Source organism: Portunus trituberculatus, chromosome 13 (genome assembly GCF_017591435.1).
Source record: "Portunus trituberculatus isolate SZX2019 chromosome 13, ASM1759143v1, whole genome shotgun sequence".
NCBI classification, from domain to species: Eukaryota; Metazoa; Arthropoda; class Malacostraca; order Decapoda; family Portunidae; genus Portunus; species Portunus trituberculatus.
In genome coordinates this window covers 3,347,685-3,365,531 of record NC_059267.1, presented here as the reverse complement: position 1 = coordinate 3,365,531, position 17,847 = coordinate 3,347,685, and the positions used below count along the sequence as shown (strand labels likewise).

General features: G+C 37.3%; 1 protein-coding gene across 50 annotated transcripts in view; it reads right to left on the bottom strand.

Moving 5' to 3' along the window:
* Window positions 1–17,847, bottom strand: part of LOC123503122 (muscle calcium channel subunit alpha-1-like) — a 230,015-nt gene that overhangs the window by 56,225 nt on the left and 155,943 nt on the right. For 37 of the 50 annotated variants that reach the window (XM_045252615.1, XM_045252618.1, XM_045252570.1 and 34 more), the window contains 9 exons: window positions 16,844–17,054; window positions 15,673–15,793; window positions 15,361–15,461; window positions 15,137–15,240; window positions 14,944–15,038; window positions 10,626–10,764; window positions 5,712–5,841; window positions 5,150–5,316; window positions 2,056–2,073 (listed from right to left, as the gene is read on the bottom strand). In XM_045252615.1, coding sequence (XP_045108550.1) covers window positions 2,056–2,073; window positions 5,150–5,316; window positions 5,712–5,841; window positions 10,626–10,764; window positions 14,944–15,038; window positions 15,137–15,240; window positions 15,361–15,461; window positions 15,673–15,793; window positions 16,844–17,054 — 1,086 coding nt within the window. Of the gene's footprint in view, window positions 1–2,055; window positions 2,074–5,149; window positions 5,317–5,711; window positions 5,842–10,625; window positions 10,765–11,269; window positions 11,406–14,943; window positions 15,039–15,136; window positions 15,241–15,360; window positions 15,462–15,672; window positions 15,794–16,843; window positions 17,055–17,847 lie in introns of all 50 variants that reach the window. The other 13 variants (XM_045252577.1, XM_045252600.1, XM_045252585.1 and 10 more) reach the window with 10 other exon arrangements.

Here is a 17,847-nt window from a genome sequence, read left to right as displayed (position 1 = left end):
GGAAAACAGTATGTAGCTTATGCCTTTCAATGTTTTTATCTGTGGAAACTCTGTGTCAAGGATCTAATAAGGCATGTGTAAAATGTTTAAAGCTCTAACTTCCTTCATCAAGGTGCAAACCTATGTGTTAGACATTCACAGAAGGCTGTGTTAAATTCTGTGGGAGGGAAATACTAAATCACTAAACTTTTCTCCATGTCTCATGAAGGTTCTATGTCTTACTTCCGATATTTCAAAGAAAACTTCCTTTATAATCAAAACTGTAAAAAATGTATATAAATACTAATTCTAAAGTTACAAACTATTTAATCTTACTTATTGATAAACATTATTTGATTAATAGATCAATCTGGTTAATTTACTCTACAGCCTAATATACCAAAATACTGGTTTGTGCTTAAAGAGTAAAAATATGTTTTTATTATGGCATATATGTACAGAACCTAACTTACACTGCATATTTTAATGATGATTCTTCCATTTTTCTTATATTTAAAAAGTTGACTAGCAGTCATAAGGATAGAAGCAAAAATACTTTATCATTTTAAAAATCTTATCTACCTCATAGTAAGTGCCATGTAAAGCCAATTAGTCAAGAATATATTCCTTGTATTAAATTTACAGATGAATAATTGAGTTTATCATTACTGTACTTGGCACTCACAGCTAAGAATGGTACGCCTAGGAGCTGCCACAAGACTACAGCGCTGTGCAAGATACCGCACTAAGAGGAACTGCATTCAGTCTCAGCACCACAGCTGCTACAGTCTGCGCTACACCAACTCCACACTGCTGGCTTGCAGGCTGACCCCAGACAAATGGTAACACAGGCATGAAGCAATTTCACAATATACTTATAGTAGATTATATTTTGATGCTGTATATGAATATTTATGTACCATGCAGTCTTATGAGATGTTAATGGGAAAACTAAACTTGTTACATTGTATTACTCTTCCATAATGTTGGCAAGAGATCAATAACCAATGTAATGTATTGATAGTTATAATTTATTTCCCTTCCTCAACATTTTGCCTTTACAATAACTGTATTTGCATAACTTAATACATCTAGTTTGAGGTCTACAAGCTGTGTGTCTTGAGTTGGTGTCACAGACTCTCCATGTAGGAACTAGACAGATTCATTCCCAGCTAAACACTAATCAAAGTCTCTTACGTAAAAAGAATATTCAAGAGCCATCTACCAGTTCTTCTGCAGTCTGTCTACAAGTTGAGCCAAGAGCCTAAGAGCTGTGTGGTGCCAAAGTAGACCCTCCATGCAGTCTAATGAGGATCTCCAGATGGCTTCTTTTCATTCCCTCCTCTCTATATCTGTCTCTTTCTTTTCTATCAACATGCTTCTCAGGTAGGCTTGATCCCTCCCTCACATGTGGAAGTTGGTCTAAGTGGCACTACGAGCCAGGGTCCACCTTTACAGTCTCTCTTTCTCCTCAGCAAGGGCAGCCACCAGCTACCAAGAGACAGCATAGAGGATCTCAACAGGATATGCATCTAAGTAGAGTCTAGTGTTTCTCTTGTCACTGTAGGAAGCCACCTCAGACGAGAGTATTTCTGAAGGCATAGTTTGTACTCTGTACTACCCAAGCTCCACAAGACGCACAGGCAACAAAAAATGCAAAGAATTGGAGGAGAAAATCAATGTGAGGCAACAAGTGGGTAGTGGCATTTGGCACAAGGAAATTTTCAAATGGTGGAAATTTTTGTGAGCAAAAGAGGGCTTATCTCTGACACTTGGGGTCAAAATATAAATGTAGTATAAAGATACATTTAATGTCAAGATACAAATGCCACATTCACTTGAAGTCACAAGGAAGAATCAAATGCTGGAAAGAGAAGAAAGTATCTTTTAAAAAAGCATGCCACTGGGTGCAAGTTTAGCCCTCGGGGGGACTGAGGGATACTCTTTTGGTTTTGCATTTCTTTTATGCCTGAAAGGACAATGCATTAAGTTTTCTTTTAATGACAAGACAAGTTGGTGGCAATAGTGGTGGGACAAGGGAGGCAGGGCAGCTAGGGGAGTGGAGGGTAACAGTACCTGGTGGTGAGGTCGCGGCTGCCACACACAGTACGGGGGAGGGAAGAGAAGGGGAGAACACGTTAGTTCGCTGCATCTCGGCGGAAACGCACTCATGTTTACCCACACACATTCACTCACACATACACACACACATAACACAGAGGCAGGGCCACTACTGTGTATACGGCTGACGTGTTGCCAAGAACCAGACAGATAGATGTACTGTAACCATTGGGGAAAACATCAATGTGGAGGAGGAAGGCAGGGTCAGCACTGAATCAAGTAATGGCATGTACCATGGGAAAGGAAAGGTGATATTGAAGAATTTACAAAATCAAAACAATGTGTCTGGAGAGAATAAAATTAAGAGCAATTTCTTAAATATAATCATGAAGAAATTATGCTTAGTAAGTATTTTGCAATAAGAGATTGGTCACATGATGTATATGGTTCTATTCTGTTGTACTTAAGTTGCCTTGCTAGTCTTGAAATTTTGTACATAATAGTATAGGCATATCTGCAAAGTAAACTTTTAATATTTGTCAAAATTTACAAATATTATTATGCTTTGTCCATTGTTATGAGTGAGGCATTTTCAGTATGATGCAGCAATCAGCAAGAAAGTCATTGGCAACACGCATCAATATTAGTGTCTTAGAGGAACTGCAAATTTAACCAACAATTATTGACCATGAATATTTCTAAAAATAAGTTAAGATTTAATAAAGGAATACAAAAATGGAAGTTTAAAGATGTTAGGTGAAAGGTATTTAGTAACAACTTAATTTTTGACAAATAATTTTCTTGTATGTCTGAGATAGAAAAAAAGTACTTGTGAATCATTAAACCTAAAAGTATGCACACAAAATCTTCATAAAAATGGTATGAAATAAAAAGAACCACAACTTAGGGTATAATATGGAATGCATCCAGACAGTCAGATAGTACTAGCATCATCAAGACAGCTAAACAGGAGTCACAATACAGTACTCAAGGCAGGGAGGGAGAAACTCAAGGTAAAACTGCACATTCAGGGTAGTTTTGTCCATCACACAGTTGGGCCTTACAACTACACACACTGACACCACCCACTGGGGCCTAAACACAGACGGAGGAACATACACACATACAGACAGCTTTGGGGCATGATCTGAGCACTGCTGTTCTTGCCTCTACATACACAGGCGGCTGCACACAATAGGCAGGCAGCCGTGTCATTAAAACAACCAAACAAATGGATGGCAAACGTATCTACAGTAATAAGGGGTAACAATAAAGAAACGATAATGGTAAGGAAATAATAAGAGTACTCAAGACTCACCATGGTATGCCTTGCAACTATGCATCTAAGTCAAACATATTCCGTTCCCTTGTTATAGAAAAAAAAACTTATAATGAAAAGAAATGAGATATCTTGCACTATGCGTCTAAAATCATATCTCTGTTAAAATATTGTCTTGCATTTTAACGTCAGAATTCTACTTACAGACGCCTTGAAAGATTTGGAAAATATCACAATATATGGCAAGCAGCTAGTATCTTGAAAATTCTTGGATAAAGAATATTTTTTGTGGGGAAAATATTGCTAAAGAAATAGGGAATTTGGGGAAGCTATTCACTAATTCCTTGGGGAAATGCAGTCCACGGAGGATTGAGGGGGAAGCATGGCAGCAATGTGAGGTGAACATCTCAATCAGATGGATTCAATGAAAGAAAAATATATATATATATATATAATCCTTATGTTGTTGGGACAGAGGGAATGTAGTAATGAAACAAGAACCAAAATAAGTAACAACTGTGCACTGATATAAAATGTGACAAGCAAATGTGATACTGCTGAAGAATAAGAAAATATTCAAGGGTGTGTACACTCCATAATTCAATGGAGAAAGAAATGTGTGGAGCACAGAGGAGGAAAGTTAAGGACATTCTTATGTATAAGGTGGGTCTCATAACCAAGTATATTGAATGCTGGGTATGTATTCTCACAACCTAAGAAAAAAAATTCTAATTTGGCCAAAAATATCTTGAGGCTGAGAGATAAGAATGGAAAACTGTTATGAACTATGAAAAGAACTATGTAAACCTGTCTGGGTAAAGAAAGATGGAACTGTCTCTCAAGTATGTAATGCAAGAATGATAATTCATTAAGGATAACACTTGATTCATGGAATTCTGAATAGGTATTAATCAAGAAAAACATTCGCCCAAACAGCTTTCAGAGTAATCTTCATATTGCTTCTAGTAAGTTGATGTATAGACTTTTTTGGGGTAACTGGAAACTATTTTTCCAATGTGTAGAAATATTTTTTAGCCTGTTACTGTTAGTCTTCCTATGACTTCATGACTCCAAAAGTTCAATGATATCAGAAGAAATGAGTTCACAGCCTTGATTTTTTTAAGATGTGTATTGGTCATCTTGACAATATTGAAAGGCTCCATTTTGGGATGCAAGTGAGAAGATTATCAAGGTAAAAAAGAAGTTAAGCTCAATGCAAAAAGTGCTTGGAAATGGTGCTAGTGTTTGTGGTGTGCTGCTTGTCCTCACATGGCTGGGAGTAAGCGAAGGAGCAAGTGACACAAGGTGGTGAGGGAGTGAGCAGTGGCAGAACTCAGCGATGAGTTATTTTATCCACACCAAAGACCCAACCTCATAATGCAACTTTGAAATTTACTCTTTTTTAAATAATATGCACATATGGAAAATCATCAAAAGATATGTCTAGGAGATACTGAAGTGATGAAAATAATGTTCAGGTCCTTTTATACTCAGGCTGATAGGGGAAGAAAACTTCTAGAAATACAGAGTAGCACAAAATGCCCATTCTGAATAGGTACCGAAACTCAGTGATGGAGAGATGAAGAATCAGGAAGGCTTGAGTGAAACAGGCTAGAAAAATAAACTACAACAGCATGTAATATTTGGATATCTGGTCATACAATACCAGAAATTATTTCAAATATTTAGAGAGAGAGAGAGAGAGAGAGAGAGAGAGAGAGAGAGAGAGAGAGAGAGAGAGAGAGAGAGAGAGAGAGAGAGAGAGAGAGAGAGAGAAAAGACAGATAGACAGCTTAACAGAAAGAAAAAGAGAACCACATCCTGACTCACTTGAAGGAGAATGATATGAGGGACACGGCCACCACCAGGAGGTCAAGCCCATTGAAGGCTGAGCGCAGGAAGGCCCCCTTGTGAAGGATGAAGCCGTATGCCACCATCTTGAGGAAGATCTCCACCGTAAAGACCGAGGTGAAGAAGATGTCAAAGTAGTTCAGGATCTGGTGAGAGAACAACACAAGATAAAGCAAGAGGCAACTGAAGGAGCAAATTTAGCTGTACTCTTCAGATTAGATTGCCAAAAAAAAGGTTTAATACTGACAGACCATTTTTGGATGATTTTAATAAGTTACACAAAGTTAGTGCTAAAAAAAATAAAGATATCAGACTATGAATATACATGTACTTGTAATACAGGATAAAATATAAAAAGAATATGTGATGAACAGTACACAGCAATAAGAAAATAAAATGAAGACTGTATAAAATCACAGAGGAAAAACAAAAGTAGAGAATGAACTATAAAAAAAGAAGAAAAGAAGAGATAACACAAATGATACATAAAAAAAAATATATATTACAAATGTAGGGAGAAAAATAAGAGCAGGAGACTTACAGTATTATGCTGGGAGTCTGAACGCAGAGGGTCCTCAGCAGCCAACATACCAGAAGAGATGAGAATACAGACAAGGATGACATTACTGAAGAGACTGTGGTTGCAAATCCAGTGGCAGAAGACACGAAACCTGTAAAGGAAGCACGGGAGGCATTGCCTTAGCCTCTCTGTCCCATGATAGTTTATGGAGATTTTTCCAAGGGACTGATCTCCTTGTTACCCAATGACCTTTACTGACTTTTTAACTCAGTGGAGGCAGGAAAATATGTGTGATAGGTGCTCATGGTGTGTTTCTCTGTCCTTGCTGCCTTGAATGCAAAATGCGTTCCTGCATGTGTCTTTGTTTCCAATTTCTTGTACTGATCGTGATAAGCTCTCGTGATGACTGACTTTTCACAATCATGAAGTAAGATGAGTGAGGCCATTGCAAGTGCCAACCAACACTCCACCTCCTCAACAAACTATTAGACTAACACACAGCAATTTATAGCTAGTAACACTTAGCTCAGCCACAGACTTTAGCAGTGGCAAGTGCAGCAACTCAGTAGTCTAAGTCTCTTTGCACATGTAAGCCACAAAGCAGCACCCAAACACCACACCTCAGCTTGTAATGATGTACCAGGGACTGTTCATTGCTCCTGCACACCCCACTAGCTTACTTCAAGGACATCACACACACACACACACACACACACACACACACACACACACACACACACACACACACACACACCATATTTTCACAATTCTGAGTGATCTTTGAGGAGTTGTTTTGTGTTGTTTTTAGATAATGTATGTCTTAATTTTTTTTTCATTGTGTGGTGCCATAGTGTTGAAATTTTATGCAATTTTTTTTTTTGTGATTATGTTTGGTTTAGAAATAAATTGATTATAAATGTTACTTTTGGAAGAGGTTTTAGTATTCTTATTATTTTGTATGTATATTTACAAATAAATTTTGTATGAAATCAAAACTATCAAAATGATAAAGCTGAAGCATCAAAATTAAAAACTGAAGCTCGTATTGCAGATGTCAATGAGAGCAATTAATATATCAACAACAGTCTTGTTCTGCAATGCTGATATACACGGGACTTTGCAAAGCTTAGACTGATGGATAGGAACAAAGGATACAAATTCTTAACAAACAGAACATAAAAACAAGGAAATCAAGATCCCTTCCCTCCCTCCCCTCGCTACCTTCACTATGGACAGGACAACCAGCACAGATCACAGCAGTCCAGCATCAGTGCTACACCAGGCCACGTACAGTCACACGGCGGTGCTCGGGCTACAGCAAGGCACTAAGTGAGCACGTATGTACGCTGCCACCTCTCTCTACTACTCTAAGTGAGGCTCTACTCTACACACACACACACGCACACACACACAGCAGCCCGCACACTATTTATATACAGTGCATGGATGGCCAGTGCAACTACTAGTGGATGAACATGGGCATTTTTCATAAGGCATATAATTATTGCATGTGACATCAATTAAAATGTAATACAAATATTAGGACATTAACAATAATAACAAACTGAAAACTTCAAACAAAGGAAGCATTTTATGATAATTTTCCTAATCTATGCAGTTGTGAATTTATAAATGAAAGATAAGAACTTTTAGTATACAATATATATCAATATATTCCCATAGAATTTTGTGATCTGAACTTTTTTTCTTCATTTTCGATAAGGCAAAGAAACATAAAATGTAAGTCATTAAGTACAGTAAAGAATTTAGGAGGTCATCACAAGAGATCAAAAGCCTTATGGAGGAGTGACAGCAAAGACCGAGTTGTGAACCTTGACAGAATGTAGACTACTGGACATACCAGTCAGATGGGAATGAGTGGGGGGGTGGGGGCTCAGATAGTGAAAACATTGGGGGTCATAAGAGGCAGACTAAAGTATCTTCCAATAAGTTTTCAACCAAAAATTATAAAAATGAAAATAAACCTTGTTTTCAACAAAATTAAAATGATACATCTCTCTTATTACAGCATCAGCCTATGTGATTATTGTGGAGAAGGACATTACATCTTGCTACTGGGAGTGACAAATTGTGGGTTACACATGGCACTGATACACATCAAGGGAAACTGAATGAGGAACAAGTCCAGATAAAAGGAATAATATTTGATATCACTTTCAGTTAAAACATAAATCATAATAGAATGCAGCTTTCTCATGTGAAATATGTTTCACAAAAAAAAAAAACCATGTTTACTTGGTGGCCTACAAACAAATATGAATTCCCTCTCTGTATAATGTCTCAAACCTCTAACTGAGGAAAATGACAATTTATTTAGTGTGAGCAAAAGACAAACAAAATATTGCCTGAACTCTTAATCATGATTATCAAGTATTCTTCTGGAGCAAGGAGCAGGGAGCAGCTCAACAAAGAAAGGCAGAGGAGGGGCCTTCCCTTCTTCACTTCATCAGATGATGCTATGGGCTACACCTACAGGGACTCGCTGGGTGGAGGTGTGGGGGGGATGGGATTAGGGCAAGTCGGTTGGAGGGGTGGAGGGTTGGAGGGGTAGAGGGGTAGATGGGTGCCTGCCATCAATGCGGGGCTCTGAGTCATCTGCCGTCACAGTTGAGAGAGTGTGCATAGGTCAGTTAGGCCTTGGTGGTGTGGTATTGACAGACTTAACAATATTCTATATCATTACCTAGTGTGAAAAAAAAAAAATAAAATAACAAATTTCATATGGATACAATCAAGTCTGCTTGTAGCTTGTATTTCTCATAATTCACTCTGACATAACTATTTGACTGCAGCTAAATTTACTAAAAATAACAATTGGAATGCAAATGAAGAATAATAATATCCCTGAGACAAATAATAGTTATTGATACTGATGCTGATAATACTTTAGTATTGATCTATACTCCAGACATCTTCATGCATACATTCACTGTTATTAGTGCCATCACTCTTCCTTGCTTCTCAAATATCAAACACTCTTTGCGCTGTCCATTCACTCTATTCATGCACTTCATTTCTCACATCAGATTCAGAACCTTCAACAACAGCTCTGCTTGATTTCTTTCTCCACACCAACACCATCACAATTCTTCCTGCACTGCTCATTCTGCAAACTCTCTTTTAACACTCCACATTTCCAAAAATAAATGTTCTTTAGTCTTCTCATCTCCAATATATTCAATCAATTCTTTTTAGTCCCATGATTAGTATCACTATTCCATCATACAATCATTTCATTCATTCACTCCAAGCAATCTACATCTACAGGCTAAGTATATATATGCTTCCCAAATCTTCCTCCTCATTCATTCTAAGTTTCACCTCTATGTGCATCTATTCTTCCATCCACAGCAACATGCAACCTTGGATGCATAAATATGTCCAGCTCCTCAAGCTACTCTGTATGTAAAACTACATACATTCAACTTCTTACAATGTAGCCTTATACTTCATTACTACTTTGCTCTTACTCTCATTCACTTTCAGTTCTCTCTCATTTCACACACTATTTCAAACTCTTCTACAAGCTGCCTCAATCTCTCTGAATCACCTTCTGGTGCAATAACGATGATAATAATAATAATAATAATAATAATAATAATAATAATAATAATAATAATAATAATAATAATAATAATAATAATATCAGTAGAAGTAGTAATTTCCATAAAAGTAATAACACTTGAACCTTATCTGGATATTATTTACATAGCATTGTTCCTGTAGTATGTGAAAAACTTGATTTATTTTAGTCTTTTCAATACCTCACCATCAGGATGGTAAATTCTGTACTAAACCAGCCTAATTCAATACTTTTTTGGTGTGAGTGTCTTCATGCCGCGATTTCCAACAGAACACACAACTACAAAGTGTTCTTTTTGATTTGGAAAACTGGCATGTCAGACAAAATAGTCTTCTCCAAAAGAAGTTACATAGACCTCTGTTGTGGCAGAACAAGATGTGGAAAAATCAAAGTAACTTGACACAGAGAAGCATACATACGTACAGCACTACGCAGCTCAGAACATGGATGTCACGACAAGACTGTATATGTATGCATACACATGAGCCAAGTGTATACCAGAGGACACTATGCATACTTTCTTTTGGACAGAATAACAAAAATGGAGCAACTTATACTCAAGAGAGGTGAGCTACTGATCTACTGCACTAAGCAACTCAATGTCTGGCTACACTGGCAATGCTCTCCATTAGAATGAATAGTAAAAAGATAAGTGAATAAATGTATGACTATGGAAAAATCATTCAAATTAATTAAATAAATGCCAATGAACCCATCACATTTAATTGCTGATGTGTCAAGAGGAGGGTGGAAACTGCTCTGTTTACTGCACCACACCAAACATTCATTACCTCAACAAACAAAATAGAATGGAACAACCAATCAGTAAATACAGAAGTTACTGGGATAGATAAAACAGAGATGATGAAAGGAAGAGTTAAGTGAAAGAAGGGAGAAGCAAATATAGAGAAGCTGGAAGATCAGGGAAATGGAGGTAAGGAAAGCAAGATTTGAAAGAAATACAAGAGACAAAGAAAGAAAGGAATGTAAAAAAGGAAAAGGGAGATGGAAAAAAGGAATGAAGAGACAGCATGACAATGAAAGGAAAAAGAAGGAAAAAAAAAAAATGTAGAAAAGATAAGTGGATATGGAGTACAAGAAATGGGAAGGAAAAATAAGGGAAGGAGAAAGAGGAGGAGGATTGAGATGAGTAAAGTGGAAGGGAGAGAAAGAAAGGTGAAAAAACAAGATAGTACTTCAAGAATCACAGAAATAGGAAGAGAAAATAGATTAGGAACATGAAGGAAAGGGAAGGAAGTGAGGAAGGTAATGAGGCCATAAACAAAACAAAACAAAGTGGGCAGCAGTTACAGTAGGGGCTCTAAGATCACCTGTTGGTATGGGAAAATATGAAGAAAGAAGAGTATTTTGGTATTGGTTGAGCTTTAGTGGGGCCGTTTTCACTTTGCGAAGCTCTACGCGCCGGGACCATCTCTCCAGTCTCTCCTTCCGTCTCCCCATAGTCCCCCTCTAGAACACAATGTCAGGAGGAGACAGAGCCTTTAATGAGTGGCTAGGGCAGTATAAAAGTGCCAGTTAGTGGGAGGGCAGAGAGGTGTAGGGTTCCTGCTAGTTCTGCTTCTGCTGCTATTGCTCATGGTGTCACTGATGCTGTTGTCGTTGCTGCTGCTGCTGCTGCTACTGCTGCTGTCAGATACAGTTGTGTTTGTAATGGTGACAGGACAATAAGCTTTCCAAATTTAAGGAATTAAATTTGTGCAGCGTTTGATCGGAGAGTGAACATTCTAGCAAAGCATCACTGCTGTAACAATATCCTGTCCCATCATAACATTACAAGCACTCACTTTCCTTGGATGATTTCTAAGTCATACAAAACCTGCAGAAAAAAAAGAAAATGAGAAACATCTGGAAATAGAGAAGAAAGTATTATTAGTACCTCGGTGAATGGACACCCACACACCAACATACATACATACGCACAAATACACATCCACACACACAGGTGCACACATACCTGTTTGTGTGGGAGAAAATAAAAAAGCTGGAGTATGGAGGCAAAGGCTTGGCTTTGTTGGGGTTGCTGAGCTGAGAGGCCCTGCGAGGTCTCATTCCCTCAGGGCGGTCCTCTCCATCCTCCTCTCCCTCTTCTTCTGCAACAACACCATTGGCCCAGGGGTAAGGGGGGAGGGGGCAGGAAGGGGTAGGCTCACCAGCAGGAGGAAGGGACGACAATAACAACAATGATGGTGACAAACATAGCTACAACAAACAAACAACAAAAACAACACAAGTGTATAGAGAAGCCTTCCTCCAGCAGCTTTAATCACTGAGTCTCACCAGCACAAGTCTCAGCTTGTTGTCTGTGTATCTATTGGCTAAATACTTGGCTTACATCCATTTATGTCAATGGAATATCATGCTGTAGTTCATTGGCCATAACTATCACATTAGTTTTCTTCTATCTTCCTGAGGTTATAATATTTTGCGATCCAAAAAGTACTAGAGCAATTTGTGCCTTTGTTCATTTAAACAAAAGTACATATGTATAGCTTTAGGGAGGAAGACTTCACTATACAAACAAGAAGGGATGTTCTGCCATGAGCTAGGCAAGGCAGTAATCAAAGCCAGACTACATGTAACAAGTGTGGAATCAACTATATGTTAATATGAGTCTACTACTAACTAAATCTAAATTATCAGTAAATCATCAGCCTACTCATTTTCAATCAGTGGATATCCCTCTCTCCCACTTCCAATGCATATTTCAAAAACTGACTGAACATTATAATTATCTAAACATAAAATTCTTGGTAGGACACACATGAAACACTGATTCAGAGTGGGAAGGAACAAGGCTTATCTACAGATTCAACACAAACACACAATAAAACTGGATGTATGTAAAAATCCAGTCTGGCCTAATGTCTACTTCAGTCCAGCATTTAGTGAACTCATTATACAGTTACATCACTCTGTAAGTCCTGGCCATCAATCAGCCTACAGGACAACATGCATCAGAGAGTTACATGAGTTAGTCTTGTAATGACACAACAGTGCTAAACTTACCACAAGCAAGATCTAGTGGCTACAAGCAAATAGCCACACCAAAGACCATGAGGATACTTGAATGACTCACAAAAACATGAGGAAAACACAGGGAAAGAACAAGAATGCAGCAAACTTCACATAATGCAAATGAAATACAGTGCACCCTCAATTTTCCAAGTCAAGCAATTCTGTTGATATATGTAACCAATATGTTCCTTTTGGTAATAAAATGTTTAACTACTATTTCCGCTATTCTCAATATTCATCAGAAAATTTGCCCTTTCGTATATTTTACACAACCTTTTCTGGACAGAGAAATTGAAGATTCACTGTGTATGACACTTCAAAGGAGATGAAAGGAGGTGACTGATGATGTATGAATGAAAACTAATACTAAAAACACTGAGGAAAACAAAGATTCTAGTGCAGACAGAAGCCAACAACCATAAGATATGATAATAAATTAAAAATTTCTGGAGACAGAACAGATGAACATGAAACAGTCCAAAGTAAATGGCTGGAAACAAATCACCAAAAGATCAAACAGCTGGAAATCAAACACCCACAAGCAAGAACTGGAAAGTTATATACATCATTAGCTTCACAGTCTCTTTCCTTTAGGGGATCTGTCAGTATTAGCCTAGAAGCTTCTTCTCTCTCTCAAGACTGATGACAATCTAACTTGAAATTACTTTCTCTGCTTTATATTGCAATAAACATCAGTATTGACCAGAATAATCATTCATCAAAAATTAAAAATATTTTACAATTTTACAATCTTCTTTGCAATACTTGAAACTTTAAGGAGAGAAGGATTCCATTAATTCAATCTACCCTAAAGGAGAGAGAGAGATGAGACGCTGAACTGGACATCGACGCGAAGAAGAATCACAACATTCCAGAGACAAAAAGATCCAGGGAGAAGACATTTACATAATTTAGGATTAGAGTTATTGATAATATCTATTTGTTGTATGACACCCAGCATCTTGTCAACATCATGGCAAGTAAGTCCATTGCTTGTTTTGAGATTTTGTCACAAGCCACACTGAGCACTTCTAATTGTTGAATATCTCTCAGCGGTAGTGGAGAGCAGAAGGGTACATGAGTGGAGCTGGAATGGGAGCTTGAACAGCCTCAGGCAACCACAGGATACAGGCAAATTTCAATTTATGAATTCAATTAGTGTTCAAACTTAGGAATAAAATACTTTCCTTTGATCAGGTTTTCAAGAGTAGAATTTGCAGTAATCAAATCTTTCAGCACTCAAAATCTACACAAACACATAATGTACAATTCTTTTATCTATCAACATTTTTAAGAACTCAATTTATTCATAAATTGTAAGTTGACTGTAGTACTTCCAAGGTTTATGACTTACTATGTGAAATGAGTAATGAAGGCTGCATGAATGAGCTCTCCCTATGAATGTTCTCATTAGGTGTTCATACAACAAATAAATCATTGCTATGTGAAGTAACACATATTGACATCATTATGTAAAATAAATCCACATGAAAGGACATAATTCATACAAATACATAATACATAAATACAGTTACAACAAAATTCACTGAAAAACATAACTGCTCAACAAATTAATGTATGATGACCCCTAGAATGATGTAAGAAAATAATACATTAGATAAACTTTGAAAACAACATACATAAGACAGATACTGTAGGGATCTTGTGTTATCCTTAAAACTGTTCTGCTTTAGGAAGAAAAGTTTAATTCACACAGAAACACATACACACACATTTTAAATTAAACAAACAAGAAAAAAATAGAAGCAAAAAAAAACTGAAATATTTTTTTGATAAAAATATAAATTTTATAATGATAGAATCATAAAAATATTATATAGGGAAATAGTAATAAATAAGTTATAGTAAGGATGATTAAGAAAAAAATGAGATGCATGTGTAGGATTAAGGTAGTAATAAGAAAACTGAAGCAAGACATTACTAGCATCCATCTCTCACAAGCACACATCACCTTCTCCCAAATAACTGCACCAAGTGGCTAATTCAAAAATCTTTAAAAAAAAAAAGTCACTCATGCCATATGTTTAAGCTCAAAAATTAAAAAAAAAATAACAGGAACCAAGAACCAATAAGGAAAACAGTAGACATCATCTGCAATCTTCAAACCAAATAATGATGAATATACTTTAAGTTGTTTAAGGATGAGTGAAACATTAAAAAAACTCTCCTTTCTAAAAAGAAAAGGACTCAATACTTATTAGCAAAATCTCACTAGACCAAATATCAAATCATGTGATAAAAAAAGGAAATTTTTTTATATATATTATTAAACACTATCATAAATGACAATCAAACGTACATGCACTCAGACTTTTAACTTGAGGTAGAATGTTTTCTCTCACTGCAGCACCACCTCCCTCACTGCCCCTCACCTCCACATCATCACTGCACAGTGCCTGTGGCTCAGTGCTTTCTACATCTTCCAGTAAATACAAATAAATTAAGTTCATGTTTTGAAAAAATTTAATAAACTGAAAATGTTGCATTATTATCAGGATTCTTGTACAAAACACTATTCAGGTATGGCAGCAGTGAGGGAGGTTTACTGATTTCTCTTTTTACACAACAGTACTTTTTCACACTGGCTCTTACCTCCCTCCTCCTCCTCATATTCGTCATACTTCTCTCCCTCTTCACCTTCCTCCTCTAGGTTAACCTTTGTGTGGCTTGCTGTATCTCCATCTCTGCTGAAGAAGTAGAAAAACATCAAGAGAATTAGCCATGCTTCAAGGAACTCAGTGTGCCACTATCAGTAACAACAGGATATTCAAACAAAATGCCTCACCTTATGGCTATGTGGTTAAGTGCTGTTTTTTCTTCCTCTTCTATTCCCTCTTCTCCTTCACCTGCCATTTTGTTACCTTCTTCCACTTGCTCTCCTCCATTCTGCTTGGGAAATGGAAAATCAAAGTTACCACTATCTACTGTGTATCATTTCTTGCGATATAGAATAAGAAAAAGATGAAGAGAGAAAAATAATTGATATACATTAACAATACCACCACTCACCTCCTCCCCTTCCTTAGCCTCCTCCTCTTCTGCATCTCCCAGCGCATCAGCATCAGCAAGATTGTCGACAGCGATGGCCAAGAATACATTGAGCAGGATATCTGAGGTTTGGAGTCAAGGAGAGGAAGTGAATAGTGAAATATGACAAGTAAACACTGGTAAGGAGAGATGAATGACAATGAAGAGATATAAAGATGACTAAAACTTGAAATTAATACTTTGAAAAGCTCCAGTTATTTAATGAGGTTATAAGCTCTCTCTCTCTCTCTCTCTCTCTCTCTCTCTCTCTCTCTGTCCACTTCAAAAGGATACAGTTGCCACAGATGAAGAGGATGATGAAGTAGACGCAGGCAATGATTCCAGGCGTGGCCACTCCACCGTACGCCCGAATGCCATCATACATCACCACATTCCAGTCCTCTCCAGTCAGGATCTGTGTGGCGGAAGCAAGGGAGGAGGGTGGGAAGAAAGATGAGTTAAAGGAGGAAGAAGCTTGTACACTGTAACATAGATGAGTACTATACTTGACACTTTTACTGTAAAGGATAAAAATTTTTCTTTTGATGAACACTATCCAAGGAAATTATATTGATGGCAAGATAAAGTTGAAATTTCTAAAGGAAAGGATTACTATTGTACTTTTGATGCATGTGATGCAAGGAATTTATACATATCAGCCCAAACATGTTATCCATAGATAGGCTTTATATTAAATCTATTAATCAATATATGGGTAAAGATTTTGAATGTTTATACAAAAACATTAAATGATAGGAAAACTATCAAATAAAATCTAGTAGGCAAAACGCATGAAATCCTTTGAGTAAAAAATAATAAAATGAACAGATTATAGATAACAAAATCAACTAACCATGCAGAAGCCTTGAAAATAAAAGCAAAGCAGTGTCATACAAGCTTCAACACTGTTAAACAATCAAAACTAAGACTGGAAATTAGATATCTACATCATCCAAAAAAAATTGTCAATCATTACACAACATGACCTGAAAATTCATGACTAAATACAGACTACAGCAAAACAAATATATCTAAAAGAAAAAAAAAAGCCATGCAGAATGTGAAAAAAAAATTAAAGACACACGAAAGAAAAACTCACCAAACACACACACACACACTAAAACAAAGGAAAATCATATCTGAAACACAGAAAATACAGACATAAACAAAACAAACCAAAGAAAACTCAATGTGCAGAACATAAACATAAATTAAAGCAACTGTAATGAAATGAAACTACCGACGAGACAGAAAATTTAAAAAATGAGAATTTGACATGCTAATAAGTCGAGAGAGAGAGAGAGAGAGAGAGAGAGAGAGAGAGAGAGAGAGAGAGAGAGAGAGAGAGAGAGAGAGAGAGAGAGAGAGAGAGAGAGAGAGAGAGAGAGAGAGAGAGAGAGAGAGAGAGAGAGAGAGAGAGAGAGAGAGAGAGAGAGAGAGAGAGAGAGATGTCAGAAGATAATACCTGAAACACCGTCAGCATCGCCTGCACAAAATTATCAAAGTTGTGACGTGGTTTTTCCTCTGTGGCATTAAAGTTAAACTTGCCACCGAACACTTGCATGCCGAGCAGCGCAAAGATAATGATGAAGAGGAAGAGGAGGAGCAGCAGAGAGGCAATGGACTGGATGGAGTTGAGAAGTGACGCCACAAGGTTCGAGAGTGACCGCCAATATCTGGAAGAGAAGATGCGTTGGCAGTTGCAGGAAAGGAGAGGAAAGCAAGGAAGATGAGGAGGAAGAATAGCAGGTGATCAAGTAGTAATGAAGAAATGAGTACTTGTAAGCTGCTGAGAGGGAGGAGAGGTAGTGTAGAAAGCAATAAAATAAAGAGGATGAGGAGAAAGACATATATATATATAAAACACTGGAAATGCTTCTAAATATCCTTCCATAAAAACCCTAAACTTTAGCAGTGCCCAAGTGTCTTCCAGCATGACTTGTGAGCACCTCTTGTCTGGAGATAGAAAAGATCTGCCAAACTCATCCAAGATCAACAAATGCAGTATTCTGTGTGGGCCTTCCAGGCAGACTCCAGCACCATCTGCTCACTGCTGCATCTGTGGATCTCTGACTCACTAGCCACATCAGAGTATTGAAAATTTACCACCTATTTCAGTAGTTCACTATCTAGTGAACAACAACATCAAAAATAGAGAAAGTATTGAAAGTTTAGAAGTAAATGGAGTATGCAGTGAAGATCCCAGGAAATGGCAGAGGCTATGAATGGATGCTTTCGGAAGGTATTCACAAAGGAGACTGCTTTTGACAAACCACTGGTAATGGAACAGAAAGGGATTATGAAGGAGTTTCAAGTAACTGTGGAGGAGATCAAGAACATGATGGGGAGTTTAGAAGTGAGAAAAGCTGTGGGACCTGATGGGGTATCAGGATGGATTTTAAGAGAATGCAGGAGCAATTGGCAGAAAAAGTTTGTGAAGTAATTGATGCCTCATTAAGGGAAGGTGTA